At 43.9% G+C, this 16,944-nt stretch overlaps 1 protein-coding gene and 1 long non-coding RNA gene across 12 annotated transcripts in view; one reads left to right on the forward strand and one right to left on the reverse strand.

Annotated features, from left to right (window-relative positions):
- Positions 1 to 16,944, reverse strand: part of NFIB (nuclear factor I B) — a 422,874-nt gene that overhangs the window by 216,402 nt on the left and 189,528 nt on the right. For 2 of the 11 annotated variants that reach the window (XM_019739151.3, XM_019739147.3), the window contains exon 1: positions 1,027 to 2,206. The exons of 5 other annotated variants lie outside the window; for them this stretch is intronic. In XM_019739151.3, the coding sequence (XP_019594710.1) occupies positions 1,027 to 1,056 (30 nt within the window). In that variant the 5' untranslated portion in view covers positions 1,057 to 2,206. Of the gene's footprint in view, positions 1 to 1,026; positions 2,209 to 9,377; positions 9,400 to 16,944 lie in introns of those variants that run through there. 4 more of the 11 variants (XM_088793106.1, XM_019739146.3, XM_019739150.3 and 1 more) reach the window with 4 other exon arrangements.
- The window catches only part of LOC141571115 (uncharacterized), a 40,120-nt gene continuing 27,148 nt past the window's right edge, over positions 3,973 to 16,944 (forward strand). The window contains exon 1 of the long non-coding RNA XR_012495711.2: positions 3,973 to 4,887. This is a non-coding gene — a long non-coding RNA (uncharacterized LOC141571115). The remainder of the gene's footprint in view (positions 4,888 to 16,944) is intronic.

A 16,944-nucleotide genomic window follows, 5' to 3' on the forward strand; every position in this document is an offset into this window, starting at 1 on the left:
TTAAAATACTGCTTCAGAATAACTCTGAGCTAACATATTTAGTTAGTTCCTCAGCTGGTTAGTAAGCTGGGCAACAGTGAAAACTGCCCCCAGGTAAGTCTGTTGGATCTCGTCACTTTTACATTTGATCGTCTGGTTTTAAACTGTACAAATTCTGTTCTTAAGAAAGTATCAAGTCAGTATTTTATTTCAGAACATTGTTTCTAAAGTCTTAGGACAATTTTCAAAGTGAATTTTTTCTAAATGTCCTTCCTTTTCCAGCATTACTTTCTGCCTTCGCAGCTGCACCTAAATATCGTCAAAGAAACAGGTCTCCACAAAATGAACATGTTCTTCTCAAAGTCCCTCACTTTCACCACAACCAACTAACTGGTGTCAACGTCAAGACCGCCTTCGTGGTGCGATCACTGGAAACCTCAAAGTGCGGATCACGAAGGACGAGTTTCGGATCCTCAAATTAAGCAAAGGAATGGGTCCCCGGACCACAACCGCCGAATTGCCTCCTCGCCCGCCCACTGCCTGCAGCGGAGTCGAGGCGCCCACAAGGACTCGTGCTAGAGTCCCCTCGCCCAAGTTCACTGGTTGTTTACAAGGGCTGAGTCCCCCCTAAAGCTCCTCTAAAGCCGGAGTCTGCCTCAGCGCGCGCGCGATCAAACGAGAGGGGTGGTGGACACCTTGGGCAGGGGCAGCACGCTGAAGGAGGTACTCTCGGGGCCACCCGGGGCTAGCCCTCGCGGGCCCGGGCCCTGCCCACCCTCGGCGGCCTCGCCCGGCCCAGCCGCTCCGGCAGCACGCGGGCGCCCGCTCTCCGTGCCCAGGGCGCAGGGCTGGCTGTGCGCACTGGCCGTAGGCTAGGGGCCGCGCGTCGGCTTCCACGCCGCACCGCAAATCCCACCGCAACTCTGGGCCACTTCTTCGAGGGACCGGGGTGTGCGGAGGTTAACTAAAGCTGCAGACTAGAGCAACCAAACAAAACAAAGGCATTTCGGGCTAGAGAGAAAACTCGAGAGCGACCGAGACATGTACCTGAGTGAGACAGATGGGAGAATACATCATGACTTCGCCTTAAAACGCACTTTCCCGGAGATGCCCAAGAAAATCTTCGAGAAGCAAGAATTTCATCTATTCATTTTACAGTTGTCGGAGCCCCGCGACGCGATCAATCAGGACGGGGCTCTGCGCTGGATCACCGCAACTTCACAACAAACCCAGTCCTCCTTAAATAGCCAAAGATTCAAGTTCACTCGGCGTGCTAGATTTCCCGGGGTGAAATCCAATCTACACTTTTAACCCTCTTGCAGTCCGAGCGCGCTGGCCGTGCTCGCCGAGGCCGCCGCCGTCGCCGCTGCCGGTGTGGGCTGCCTTTCGCCTGGGTTTGGGGATTTGTTTTCTGTTTTGTAGTTGTTGTTGGGGGCCAGGGGGTGCGCAAAGGTTCGGTGTGGATTGGATTGGGGTGGTGGTTGGTGGTGAAATGCTTTTTTTAAAAAAGGCGGGGAGGGGGGTGCAGGAGAGAGAGCAGGAGGGAGAGCGAAGAGAATGTGTCACCGCACTGGGAAAGTTCAAGGTTACAGTCCGGAGCACTGCGGCAGGATCCCGGAGAGGCGATCGCAGGCGAAACTTTGCCGCGAGCCGACCATGTGTGTGCGCGAGGGGGAGCGTGAGCGAGTGCGCGCGGGTGGCGGGGCGCGCGCGGGAGAGGGCCGGGGTGGGGGCGGGGTGGGGTGAGGGAGAAGGGAGAGGCCGGGGTGAGGGAGGGGGCGCGAGCGCCGGTCTCCCGGGCGGAAGAGGCTCCCAGCGCGCAGTCCCTTGCTGCAGCCGCCGCTGCCGGCGCCGGCTCCTCCACGCCCGGCCGCCCGCCTCGCCCCGCGTCTGACCCGGCCGAGCGAGGCTGCTGCCGCTGCTGCTGCCGCTGCCGCTGCTGCTGCCGCCGCCGCCGCCGCCCAGAGCCCAGGGAGATCGGAACGAGCTCCTGCAAAATCCCAAACGATAAATCGCGCTCTCCCGCTAGGCTCCAAACTCCTCTTTTCTGCTCTGGGCTCTTTTTTCCCCTCCCTCTCTCTCGCTTTCTTTCCTTGCAAAACTTGGAAGTTGAAAAATTCACCGGTTCCACCCTCTGGACCCCGCTCGAGCTCTCTCCAAATCAGACTTAAGGATTGTTTTATTATTTAATTACACAATCATCGCTTTACTCCTCCTCCTGCAAACGCGCATTCCTTTTGCACCAGCCTCTCCACACCCCCCGCCCCCCACCTTCCTCCTCCTCCTCCTCCTCCTCCTCCTCCTCCTCCGGCCTCTCTCTCTCTCTCTCTCTCTCTCTCTCTCCCTCTCTCTCTCTCTCCTCTCTCTCTCGTCTCATACCAGTGCAACAAAACCATGAGGTGTTTTTTTTCTTTCTTTCTTTTAAAATAGATCTTCTTTCCGCCCTTTGGGCAAGTCCCACACCCTCCCCACACCACCACACACACACATACACACCCCTGAAAACCCGCCCTGGAAGAGGTATTTCGGTGCTCGCTGCGGACTCTTTAAGCCGCGGGAACATCCAAGTGGGAGAAACACTGAGCGGGTCCGGGCCCGAGAAAGGAACGAATGGAAAATTCCCTCACACCCAGGCCGCCCCGGGGCCCAGGCTGGGGCGCCGACTCTCGCACCCGGGGCGGGCGCTGTCCACCAAGCCCGCCGGTTGACGGGAGGAGGGGGAGGCTGAAGAGGCGGGGGCCTGAGCGAACTTGGGCTCAAGTAGTTGGGGCGCGCGGGCGCGTATGGGGGGCGGGGTCCGCCGAGCCTGCGCTCCGGGGCAGCTCCGCAGAAGCGGCGTGCAGCGCTTCGCCGCGGTTTGCCGCCCTCCCTGGGGGTGCCCCATGCACGTGGCCCTGCTCGGAGTGGCAGGACCGGGCCGAGCGGCCGTCACCGCCGCCTCCTGCTCCCTCCTCCTCCTCCTCCCGCGGCCCGCTCCGCTCTCCTCCTCCTGCAGCCCCGCTGGCTCGCTCCCAATCCCCACCCCCACCCCTGGGGTCCGGGGCGCCGGCAGAAAGCACCTCCCTCCCCGCCGCGGTGTAAACTGGGCGGGGCCGCGGCGCGCCCCGGATTGCGGGGCGGGCGGGCAGGCGGGCACGCGCGCGAGCGGGGTGCGTGTGCTGTTACAGCCCTGCAGAGGCTGCTGCACCCGCTTCGCTCCGGCGCCGAGGGCCCGCCCCCACTCTGGTTGCGAGCTGCAGGCCCCGAGTGAATGAACTTGATTTCGGGTCTTTTGAGGGAGGAGGTTTGCCTTGCACCCTTTCTATCCACGCACACGCTCTCTGGCGCGCACGGACACACACACACACACACCGCCCCCCAAATTCCGTTTTTCGGCAAGGAGTGGGTGGGAAAGAGGTAGAAGCAAAGGCTGTCCAGACAATGGAGACAGGAAAAGTAAATGCCAGGGACTCCGCGTCTACCTAGCTGAGGGGGCGGCTGGAGCCGCGAAGGGGACTAGGCTGCCTCAGCCCCAGGGCGGGCTGCCCCCGCTTCCAACTGTGCTGTTGGGGTGTTTCGAGGCTTTCCCCTCGATTCCCCTTTCCTCTTATCCTGTTTACCTCCCTCCCGATTTTTCCTCCAACTTTCTCTCTCTCTCTCGACCTCTCCGGCTTCTGTCCACCACCTCCCCCCTTCACTCCCCTTCGCGGACCCGAAGGAACCAGTGACTTTTTCCTTCAGCAAGTGGGAGTTATCCACATCAAGCATTTCACAACGACACATCAAGAAAAATAGGCAGGTTCAAGTCAACCATGAAATGGTCACTTTTTAACCCCGTCCTGTCCTCATTAGGGAAATGCTCAAACACAGTCCGTTTTCAAAGAGCGCTCTTAATGAGGCGAGCTTGCCAAGTCTACCAGCTGCAGCCCCGGTAAACCTGGAGCCCAAAGAAGAAAGGCGCTGGGGGGTTGGGGAGTTAAGGGGGTTGGGGAGTTGAGGAGGCCTGGGAGAGGAGGGCGGTGGATCTAGGAAGACAGGTAAAGTTGGGGAAATTTCGAGAACTCCCCCAAGTTAACCCTTTAGGGCACACACCACTGGGAGCAGCTTCCCTGCTCTCCTGGACGCAGAGCCTCTCGTCAGCGTTCTAACAACGTTAATTTCCTTTGTGTATGTCATTTTTTCTTTTTGAAAAGCCGGGATAAAGTTGACCGTCTTTATAGATGAAATAAATGAAGAGACAGTCAGGGTTAAAACAAATAAATACTCATTTCTCTCTCAGAAATGTTCAGACAATCTCAAATTTTAAAAAAATCACAAAGCATCACTTTGTATTGTGCATTACTCTGCATCCCTTTTCTCACCGTCATAGGGGAGGGGGGCGGGGAAGCGCTACTGATAATACCAGCTTTAACTACTAGAGTTTCCCTTTGAACAAATATTCAATTTAACCGGAGTTAATTTACCATAAAAGACATTCCCCTTGGCACAAATGTACTTATGTCCTTGAACACACCTCTTTGAATGCCTGGACTCTTACAGAAGCCATTATTTCAGGGTCTCTTTAAAAATGGAGTGCCCATCTCTCTTTTCCTCCCTCCCTCCTTCTTCCCTCCCACCTCACCACCCCCCCAGTGAAATCCTGGCACCCTGAGAGCACTCCTTTCAAGCCAGAGATCCCAGAACCAGCCGTTGTCCCCTGGCAAAAGAGGCCCAGTGCTGAGCCTTGGGCAAGTGTCTGCAGACATGCTGTCCCCCCTCCCTTATTAGTTTCCCTTACCAACAGAAACCATTTCCTTTTGCCACCAAAAACTAGGTTGCATCCAAAAGTTTCTCACAAGCTTAAAAAAACGAAAAATTGACAGCCATTACACAGAAGAGCCCACAAAAGCTGCAGCAGCACCAGGAATGAAGAAGCAGCGACAGACCCAGGTAAGACCCCAGAGAAGTGAAAATGTCTGGGGCCTCCCAGGCCTATCACTTAGGGGTTCTAATCTCTTTCAGCTGCTCCATGTTTGTAGGGTACTTATGGTTGGATACAGTTTGATGGGCATGGAGGATGCTTGGTAGTTTGGGGGTTTGATTTTTTCCCAAGAAAAAGGAAAATGGGAAAAGAGCAATGGTGAGATGAGGAAAACCAATAAGGAGGAAGAATGAGCAACAGAGACATCCTGAAGCGCTTATGGGGTTGGGTGCTCAGTTTGTATGGCTTTGACTGTCATCTCAGGCCTTAGAGCCATAGGCAGGGTGGCTGACACCCCCCAAAACACTGCATTTTGTCCTGCCAATGCCAAGGTCACTGCAAGCCTTCCCAGATTGAACTCCAAGAGAGCCCTTTGTAAAGAGGGACCGGTAGATTTGGGTGTGCGGGACAGCTGGCTTCTCTCAGTACACTTGTCCACTATCTTTGGTTTGAGAAATACCAATCTTTTAATCCCCAGTAGAAGAGTTGAGAGGAGAAAGTGAGAAAGTATATACATTTTATTCACTTCCCCTTTTTTTCCAGCATGTCTGTGCCATGGTATTAAGAGTGGCTTTAAAGTATCTCTGAAAAGCTTCTATTGCTATCAAAATGGGCTAACCACTTCTTACGCTTTGGTACTTAACTTCTCTTAAACTCTTTCTTCTCTCTCTCCTACACTGGTGGAAGGGTTAAAACACTGGTATGACAGGCCGATTTCATTTATCCCGAAAGCTAAATTGAGGAGCTAGAAAAAAATGAAAGACTCCTGCAGCAACAGGAAAATCTGATATTTCAGAATTCCTAAAGATTTCCCCCCTAGATCATTTATTCCCTGCCACGTGATGGTGGGGGCAGAGTTTATTTTCTGACAGATAGTTTATTGATTTCAAGAAGGAATGCCAGTGTTTTAGGTGATTGGATTTTTCAAAACTCAATTTTATAATTTGAAAAATTAAGCAATGTTACCCAATTCGAGCCTTTCACTAACCTCCAGAGAGGAGCTTGACATTTCAAGTATCTTCTAATATTGATTTTCTTTTGGCCTTCTCCCTTCTCAGGAAACTCAATGACAGGTTGCAAATCCTATGGAGTTTAGGGAAAGGTTTCTTGAAGCTTAACAAAGCTGTCATTTTCAATATATCAGATGATTTTCTTTTCTTTTTTTTTTTAGCTCTTGCATGTGATTTGAGGGGCAGCTCGACAATTCCACACACCCTGGCTTCATCGCCAATATCAATATTTTAAAACTAAATACAAAAGAGACAGATGACCTTCTGACCCCAGGAAACAGGCCTGCGAAACTGCAAGTATCCACTGCATCATGCCCAGGGACCTTTCCTTCTTTCAAATGAACCACAAAAAAGCATACGTGTAGCCTGGAAAACACAATTTTATATACACAAGCAGGAATACCAAAAATCCTCTCAAAAACGTATATATAAACAACCAACAAGTACTGAAATTGCCTGTACTTCATGGGAATTGCAAAATCATGCCCAGATCTCACAGCCCTTAAACTACTAGTGTTAAGTTAGGGTAGTAATTTTCCCCCAACTAGAAAACTTACAACCAGTTCGCCGCCCCACCTACCACTGTCAGGGCTTTGCCTTTCACTGAAACGAATAAATAACCATGGACTTTTTTTTTTCCTTCCTCTGGGAGCTGTTTGGTGTCCCCTGAGGACAAAACTAAATGAGAGAAATGACGCTGTTAATAATGTTGCTGCTGAAATGCCTGTACTCGACTGTTAAAAAAAAAAAATAGTGTCCCACTAAGTGTGCCAACATTTCAGGCACACTTACAAGCTACAACTGAATCATAACACAAACAGGGCCAGATTCCTCTATTAAGATTAGCTGGTTTCCATTTCTCTACAGAGATGAGGCCTGTTCATCAACAGAGATTCCCAACTTCTGAAGGCATTTGCTTCTGGGATTACAAAGTCAGCAGTTGCCCTGTAACTTTTGCATGATTTATTTTAAACTTTTAAAATCACAGTAATAATTGCCTTGCTTCACTCACAATACTTCAAAAGTTACATACACCCACACAGTCTCTTCTCTGCTCATACTGAGTTGTAGTTATTGTCCTTTTCTCAAAATAGCTGAACTTTAAAACTATACTATCATTTTATTTCTGTGTGTAAACTGGTTTTTGCTACCCATCTGCATTTGTCTTTGTGACATAAAAACAGATCGGTTTTAAAGAGATGTTTAGAAAACTTTATCCAAGATGGTCAAGTAGTGGTTACATTCTGTATTAGGGGTAGAAAGTTCATTGTGAATCCATTCAAACTTTCTGCAGCCCTTTCTCTAATTCTTCCCTTGAAAACTGCCATTCTACTTGAAAATCAAAACAATGCATAATAACAGAATTGTTCATTTTAACTTTCAAATTGAAATTTGGCAAACACTTGCATGATTACAAAGAGAAAAGACAAACAGTTGGGCCTATACAAAATACATGTTCAATGAACTTTATCTCTGAAATGTATGTGAAATGTTTTAACCCAGTAAATTAATAAATTTCAAAGTAATAATATTGTCAGATTGTATGATGTCACAAAGTCCAAAAGCAAAGTTACAAATGTTTGTGACATCACATTCATTCATAATTATGCTGCTGCTCAGTCTGACCATATTAAAATTAAATGGATGCCTATGTCTGCTAAAGAATAAAAAGAATTTATTTTGGACATCAAACAATGAAACTGTCACCATTTATTGTATGAAACACTCAGCTAATCAATTTCCTATTAAAACAGCTTTCAACAATACTCAGCTTTAAAATTCATCGAGACCAGTAAAAACCTTTTCCCAGTGCACAAGAATGCAGTCCCAACCACGGACGATAATTACCCTTCTAATACTTTTATTACCCAAGCGCTTTTTCCTGTGCTCCCCATCAGTTAGGCAGGAATCTGCAGTATATTGTATCAGTGAGTTGGAGTGCTTGACCTTTGCCCACGTATGATTTAATAGGGACTTTTCAGCGCTGGAGCTTTCCCCATCTCTCATACCATTAAATGAAAACATCAAACCTCAAATGTAAAACTGGAAACCACAACGTTTTGTGTTTCACAACTCTTTGCAGTTTTTACTTAGGCTGCTTAAAGGTCAGCTTCTTCTCCCTCACAGTGCTCTCCTCCATACAGTAAATGTATTCCAAAGTCACACGAATTCTGATTTTGATTAAATCTTGAACTCCCCAGTCAGATACACACATGTATCCTGCTTATTTACACGTGCATTCTTTTCTAACCACATAAGCATGCGTGTATGGCTTTCTGGATTTATTCCATTTTAGGGCTGATTTAAATGTCTGTTCAAGTATGAGTTCAAAAGTTAACTTTTTCCCGCCTGTTGGAAAATTAAAATTACAAAGGATGGTGCTAGAAGATCCATTCAAAGAAAGATAGAGTTAATCTTGTGTATTTTGGCGCCTTTTCCCTGCCAGCTACTGTACTTAGTGGGGAGGAGGAGGGAACTTGGAGATCTTGTCTGTCCTGTCTCAAGTTCAATGGCAGTTCTTCTAACCCGAGGAGAAGATGGCCATGTTCACAGCCCTAATAATAATTCCAATCACGCCACTTCGGCATCTTGTGTCAAAGTCGAAACTGGCTTCCCCGCCCCCTTCAACCTGAAAGCTGCCAAGTCCTCACACACTCTGCATTCAACCACAAGTTAATGGATGGGATATTGTGCATTAAAATGTGTCCCAGACAAACTGGCGAACAGAGGACAAGGGAAAAGGGAGACAGACACACACGCACACACGCACACACAGACTTAGACAGAGGGGGGTAAACAATCCTAGAGCAAAAACAGCAGGGCTGAAAAAAAAAAAGTTTTACCAGGAGCGGGAAGAAATCCATCATAATCTTTTTTTTTTTTTGGGGGGGGGAGCAGGAGGAGGAGGACTAACAATCAAATCCTGCTTTGCAATGAATATTAATTTAAAAAATTCCAACACATCAATCAACGCTAAATAGTGCTTCCGTCACTTAAACAATGCACTTTTAAATGAGAACATATAACAAACTGTGCATATTCACCTTAAAGTCTAGAAAAAAATGCTGGAAAAAAGAGAGAATGGGCTACAACATAAACTAAAGTTATCATTTGTACAGTAAGTTTTCTCAACATTGGGGGGAGGAAGAAGTAGGGAGTTGAAGCAGGTAAAAAATACTGCATTTCACACCGTTTGGACTCAATGTGATCCCATTGATTCCCGCCATAAAAGTGTGACACATAAAGTTGCCAAAGCTGAAAAAAAAATTACATATTTACATTAGGATTGGAAATCTAGCACTATAGCTCAACCTGTGAAGCAGAAATAACATTTAGGTAAACAGTCGCTTTACAATGCACAAACAGGAAAATATCTGTCTGGGGTGGAGGGGGGGTGCAAGGAACGAGTAAGACAGGCAAAAAACCCCCATCATTTCAAAGCCACATACCATCGTACTGTATTGCATTAAATAAGAGATCTTGAATCTGTAACAGAACCCTGGGCCGGTCACTTCACGTATCTCAGGTACAGATTTGTGGATTTTCTCAACGGTTGTTTTGGTGTCGTTTTGTGTTTAGTTTAACAGAAAAAAAAAAAAAAATCAATCCGGGAGTAGTCTTTTATTTTTTAAATGATTGTTTCTGTAATGCCACAACTCTTGACCCCAGAAGAAAAGGCGGTAAAAATCAAATCTAAAAGCAGGCAGTCAGTCTCTCAGTCGGTGTGGACTTCCAGTTTTCCTTCCTCTCACTTGCAGAAGACTGTTTCTCGTGGTTCACTTGAAGCCGTTGAGAGAGCGAGCGACAGAGACCGCGCCAGCGTGCGTGTGTGTGTGTGTGTGTGTGTGTGTGTGTGTGTGTGTGTGTGTGTGTTTGGTGGGTTTTATTGTTGTTTTAGCAGGATTGCTCTAGAGGTGGGGGCTGCTTCTCTCCGCCCGGGCTCGGGGCTCTGGACGGTTGCAGCCTGCGCGGACTCGGGGTTGCGCGCTCGCCCCTTCTCCGCCCTTGGATTGGCCTGGCTGGCGACAGGGCTGCCCAGAAATCACCACCCACCCGCGCACCCTTTCCGCACCCGGCCCGCGCTCCGGCCGCCGCCGCCTCCCTGGCTTTTTCTCTTTCTCCCGCTCGCCGACCGCCCTGCCTCGCCCCGCCCCAGCCCGCCGGGGCGCGCGGGAAGCGCGGCTCTTCGTTTCCGCCTGGCGGCGGGAAGAAAACCAAAAGGAGGAGCCGGGGAGGGGCGCCCAGCTATGCATATTCATCAGGGCGCCCGCAGCGGCGGAGGCGGGAACCGGCCCGAGTGGGTGTGGCAGCTTGCGCTGCGCGGGCGGCCCTCGCGAGTGGCGGGTCTGGTCTTTGTGCTGCCCGGGTGGGGCCCGAGCGCGCGAGGGCGGGTGAGGAGGGAGGCGCCGCCCGTCTGCGGGGTCGCGGGCTCCGCGCGCCTTTGTGCTGCGGCGGTGGAGGGGCCTCCCGGCGGGCGTGGGGAAAGGGGAGCGGGGCGGAACAGCCGCGCACGGCTCTGCGAGAGAACAACAGTGACCACGAAATTGGTGTGACTTCCCTACTTTCCGCCACGTTGCTCGGTCAACTTCTCAAGGCCACGTATGTTTCCATGTAAAAGGAGTTCTGAAATGTTCCTCACCGCGTAGAGTTATCATTAAGATAAAACTATCAGAAAGATCACTTTTGATTTCTATGTATACACATCCATGTGAATGTCAGTAGTTTAGGGGTAGGTGGAAGAAATAACACCAAAGAAATATACAACCCCTGGGTCCCCAGAAGTAAGCACTCTAGGTGAGATTTGGTAGTGAGTTAATGTTCATAAATAAAGCAATTTTGATTAATATTTTTTAAAGTTAAATATGTATAGTTTTTCTACTCAAGTTTTTTAATAATCTGTTTTCTTTTTAAGCAGTTGTAGTGTGGTAAAGTAATGCTTAACAATTAATCTAAGTAGTTATATAATTCTGATTTTAAATTGAAATATTAAAAGTAAAAATATAACAGTAGCCCTAAATTTACTTAGTACTAACCCACGTGTGTTTAGAAAAGATTTTATTACAGAGATCCTGACTAATTATGTAATTGCATAACAGACAACAATAGCTTCAAATATCCTCTAAAAACCCTACTCAATTATGTGATTACCAATGGGACCGGACTCCCGATGAATTGTTCTTATCTTTCTACTAAATGTGAGCGTGACAGTATTCTAATCCCAATTATGTTTACCCTCAAAGTCCAAGAGAACTTAAACAACGTTCAGTTTATTAGTTCCTACAATGCACATTCTAATACAAAGAAGACATTTTGTGTCTCATTACAAAAAAAAAATGTGTGTTTTTTTTCTCCTGCACACACATATATATACAAGTATACACATTATATAGATGTTTGGCTATGTATGTGAAAAATATACACATCTATTTTCAATGATAATAAGTGGAAAACTAAAAATTAGATTGATCCAATTGGATTTTAGGAAATGCCAAACTTAAAAACGGGTTATTAAACTGAAGGTTGAACAGTTCTCAATTTCCTTTCCAAGAAAAACTAACACAGTATGTATTTATATAGCTTTGGGAAGGGAGATGAAGGATGAGGATACACGTACACACAGGTATGTATCTCCAGACTCAGCTCTACCTTCCCAAGGAAAATCAAATTTTAACATCTATCTTGTTCCAAGTTAGGTAATTTTAACCACTCAGCTAGTGTAGCTATAATTCAGTCTACCCAGACAGTCAATTCTAGTGGGTAACAAACAGATCTGTTTCCATTATAGGATTTCCTAACAGTAGTTTCATGGTTAAGTAAATCACATTTAGCACTATGGAAACAAATATAAAATATGAAAATTCAATGCAGCTAGATTTTTAAAAATTAGGGTGGGAGAGAGTGTTTAAATGGGCAGTGTTATCAAATTCTAAACTTTTGTTAAGTATGCCTCAGAAAGTCTTGTCTCTTATTTGAAGTCCATAGCAGTGTTACCAATCCTTCCCAACATCTACTTCTTGCAGAGAAGAAATGACATTACAGAGAGAATCCAGTTTTGTTTAGGAAATATCCTAAACATAAAATGGGAAAAGGAATATGAAAGGGAAAAAGAAAGGATTTCCTCTGCTTCTAGAGATGACGTGAATGAATCTAGATTTAGTGTCACCTGTCAGAGGATTTCTTCCTAAGCATATCATTTGATAATAGAATGTACCATTGTACGGTATGTTATGTTCAGACTTTCATAGATTATCTTTTTTTATTTGCATGTCATTAGTTTCTTTTGACATGCGATGCTTCAAGAATATTTATTCTTATATGATCACTCTTGTCTGTCAAATATGTACATATATCATAATTAAATGATATCTGAGGTTTATAAAATAAAGAGGGTAATTTTCAATCATGTCTTACAGAAATCGGTCTCACTAATTAGTGGTCACCTCAAAGGGTTGTTGCTCTTAAATCTTTTAGTTGGGTAATGATCATGATATTCTAATCTACATCGGTTGATTTTTCTGGTTTTCATATTTTGTCATGTAAATAAATATGTAGAAACTAGGAAGTGTTTTAAAAGATGCTTTTTTAAAATTAAAATTATCTTGGTTGAAAGCCTTTCATAGAAATTAAGGCCCAATATATTTTTATACTAATCTTTTTAGAAATTATAACTATTCATTTTTAAAAAAATAAGGACTGTCCAACATTACTTAGGCATTTCGGCCCCTGGACACACCAACTGAAGCGATTCCAGTAGAAAAGCTAATTTTTTTCTGCCTTCAGTTGCAGGCGCAATTCATTCCTTAGAACTTACTAGAAAATTCGCGAGTACACTGACACTTTAGATTTTCTGGTTCTTCCTAAAGCCAACTGACTGGTAATGCAGTTTCTGTATGTTTTCTTCAAATTAAGAATTTTTAAAAATGTACTAGCAACATCTGCGTATGTTTATCTTTGAGAATAATCACTATATAATTATTTCTAAAAGGCACACACTATTACAATGCTTTGTCATAATTGAAGTAATTCCTTTACCCCATTTAAACCAGTAATTTTCAGTCATTACTCCAAAGGTGTTTATTTTATCTTCTCTATTTCTCAAAAATACAGGAAGTGTGTTTTTATTTCTATTATTTTTTTATTATTAAAGAGTACACGCTAGTTTATTGGAGTATTATATTTAGTCCATTATTATGCCAGCATTGTGCAAATTTAATGTGTATAATAATGATAGTAGAATATTTCAGACTCAGTACCAAAAAAAAACAAAAAAAAACACACCATCTTTTAAAACAATTCGAAAGTTACTTTTTAGAATTTAAAAAATATATAATATAAACCAGTGTAAACATTCTTATTTCATATTGCTTCTGGGAAGTAGTTTCAATTATGTCTTAATAATTTAAAAATATTTAGAGAGGATTAACCTAGGACATTTATAAAGTGCCAACTTTTGGCATTTTGTTGGAGTTCAGTAGATGACAGCCGTCTCCATACAACTTTTATTGAGGGGAGAATGCACACGGAGTATATTGTTGTGTAAGAGGAATACCCAAGTATAAAGAAGGACCTCTGTTAACTACTTTTGTTTCTCATTGGTTATAGCAGTCTTTAGCCATGATTCGTTATGCCTCTTTTTTAGACACTGATTGTGAAAAACAAACACAGTGACTTTCCTACAAGACATAGTTGCTCATCATACAGAATTATATCTGTGGAAGAGACTTGGAGAGCTTACCAGAGATAGGCCCTTACAATGCAATCGAAACTCCACACTGCCCAGGACAGGCACACCGGGTCATTTTCTAACCATTGAGACTATGGGTACAAAAATAAATGTACACACAAGTGTTCCTTCTTTCACTAACTTCATGCTGCACCTGTGCACACATATAACTGATGACATCTGCTAACATAATAAATCTCAAGTGGTTTGTGGTGTCATCAAAAACCCGAGATGGTGGTATGGCTCACAGCCTCACGAACCCCAGGCTATGGTCTTGTTAAATTTCACAGGCTAAATAGAGACAGACTCAGGCTCATTTTGTACATGAACCCATGAACCAGAGGTTTTTAAGAGCAGGTTAAGGTGGTTTACCGAAAAAAAAAAAAAAAAAAAAGCCTCTAGTTATGACTCAATGTGTGAAAAATCTGGTCTCTGAATGAATGAATGGTGATAAATCAAGGATGTCTCTCAGCCTCAATAAAAATTTTATCTTTGATTGTTATGAATTCTCAATGTGAAAATTTGAAGTACTAACTTTTCTTAGCCTACTTATATTTTTAAGACTTTCTCGAAAAAACTATAAGCAATGAAATCTTCATATCTTACTTACTCACGTGTTTATATACCTTTGGAATTTTAACCATCAAAAAGCCCATAAAAAGAAAACAATAGAGTTGAATGAATTTCACTATAGTGATTATTAAATTGAGCAAAGAAAAAGCAAGTTTCTCAAAAAAATTTCAGGACATTTTGGACTACATGTAAGGGTTCTAAAACAACAGAATCACCAAGGTACGTTTTTAACCATTTTCAAAACAAAAGAAGCCTCTGGCAATCCAGAAATTAGTGAGGCAACAGGATGCAAAGAAGTGCTAGATAGTCTACTGATCCTTCTATATAGTCCTGGCAAAGAACCATCCTGCCTTTTGCTCAGTGGGCCATTTTCAACAAGAAAGTGAATGTCAAGCCCCCTGCATCCACATCCTATGGTTAATTGTCCATAGTGTCAAAGATTCTTCTTGGCCTATCTAGAACATGGGGATATCATTTCCAGTTGCCCACTACCAAAAAAAAAAAGATAAATAACCACATTTTGTGTGTTTATTTCTTAACTAAGAAAGCCTATGTACACCTTAGAGAGTAGAGGAAGAAGCCATCCTTAAACAAACATGCATCACATGCTTAGTATGTGCCCCGTAGGTGCTACCATGCCTGGATGGATACATTTTTGAGGCTCACACGACCGTCAACTCTTTTGTGCTCATATTCTTGTCTAAATTTTTTTTAGATAAGAGTAACCTTCCTATGGGTATCTTGAAAGCCTTCAGATAAACACACTCAATAACATCCTGTGGTTTTCTGCTCACTTTATGGGTAGGTGATGTGAGTTTGTAGAATTAAAAACTGTTGATAGAAACCAAAGAAAAATGTAACTGGGGATCCCACCCCACACACTCATGAAACATAAAACAAAAGAAAACCCTGTAATATATTCAAAAGCCAACTATAAGTTGGGAAACATTTGATACCACTATTCTTCATGACATGGGAAGTATTTTTATAAACAACAGGAAAAAAAAAGGGGGAGGAGGAGTGTTAGGTGGGAAATTTTACGCACATAGGGTTTACCTAGCCTGCAACTAACAGTTCTTTCTTTTAACAACCTATTGTTTAAGGGTAGTTAAGACAAGCAAATACAGAGGTCAGGGTAGAAATACGTTTCAAAGACATACTGAATATCACTAACTCTCCTTCTCTCTCTTCATGTCTGGCACCATCCTGAGCTGCCCTCAATATTTCTTTTACCATTATCTTAAAAAAAAATTTTGGATTATACAAACAAGAGTAGAGACACTTCAAATGAACAATTATCAAAATAAAAACAACACCAACCTATAGTCCCAAAATTTGTTTTGTTTGTATATATTCCAATCCAGTATTTGCTTCTACGCACGTATACTATTTGCATAGTTATTCCCGCAAGGTGGATAGAATTTCCTTTTGCAAGTTTCCGACTTAACCTTCTCTTTACATCATTGGTATGAGTGAAAAGGCGCCGACTTGTAAAATCTTAAAACTAGAAGAGAAACAAAACTGGCAATCTCTCTATTTTGCTCCTGTTTTTAATGTTGGATTCACTAAAATTTAAATTCAACATTTAAAAATTAGGATATTTTATTGCTTCTCGGCCTTTTGGCTAAGATCAAGTGTAAAAATTAGGATATTTTACTAAAAACTGAGATATCCTGCTTCTCTCCAAAAGTGGAGGCGAGACACTTTTTGGACAAGTGAGCACAGGACCAACAGGTCGGGGCAGAGTCACAGCTGCCCCCTTCGTGTCCACAGTCCTCATCACTCCCTGTTGCATTACGCTGGCCCACTTTCCTCGTTTAGGTCACTGATTTATCTCCTATACCCATGAGCTTACAACACTTGATCAATTCCAAATGCTCTTTGAGCAGATGAAAAATAAAAACAAGGTTCCCAGAGGTAAAGTGACTTCCTTAAGGCTACTAAGCTAGTTGGTAGCAGTGCCAGCCTATAAAAGAGGCCTCCTGACTTTAAACAGGTGCCCTTTATATTAATGTTTATTTCAGAGTATGTGGGAAGCAGCGTTGTGTGCCAGTACAACAAACTCACCAGAACTACCATGGCCACAAGCTCCTTTACAGACTGAACTGTCCCAGGTAGCAACTCACCACCTTTACGCTCCAGGTCATAATTACCATCTGATGTCCACAAGCCAGACACCTGAACCCCCATAAATCTTGGCCCGTCTCTCAGTGACTCTTCCTCTTTCTCGCATTAAAAGCAAAATATCAGAATGCTAGTGAGGCAAGATGATCACATTATGGAGATAACGTCAAATCTGCTCTACTTGATAAAGGAACTACCTAATTAAAAAGTTAAATGCTTTACAATATTCCTATCACACATGTAGAGTTGTGATGATATGCCAATACCCTAGCAAATAACTACTATCCTAGGAAATATAAAACTCACATCTGTACAGAGACTATATCTCCTGAATGTTAAATCAGAACATATGGTGCAACCAAGAACCTATTTTTATAAATTTAAGATTTTGGAAATTTTACCAAAGTTAAAAAATGAATCATTGTTAGTTATTGTTTAATAATAAATGGGCTTTATAAAAAATAATAAAAACGTATACAATCTAAGAATGCCCAATCTCTATATCCATGTGGGCAATTCTTAGAACTGGCTCAGAAAGTGGTATTTGGTGACAGTAACTGCCATGTTGTCATTGCCATTAAGTGTCCTGTGCAGTT

The sequence above is a fragment of the Rhinolophus sinicus genome, chromosome 16 (assembly GCF_057876585.1).
Source record: "Rhinolophus sinicus isolate RSI-liver-muscle chromosome 16, RSI-T2T, whole genome shotgun sequence".
Classification (NCBI taxonomy): Eukaryota; Metazoa; Chordata; class Mammalia; order Chiroptera; family Rhinolophidae; genus Rhinolophus; species Rhinolophus sinicus.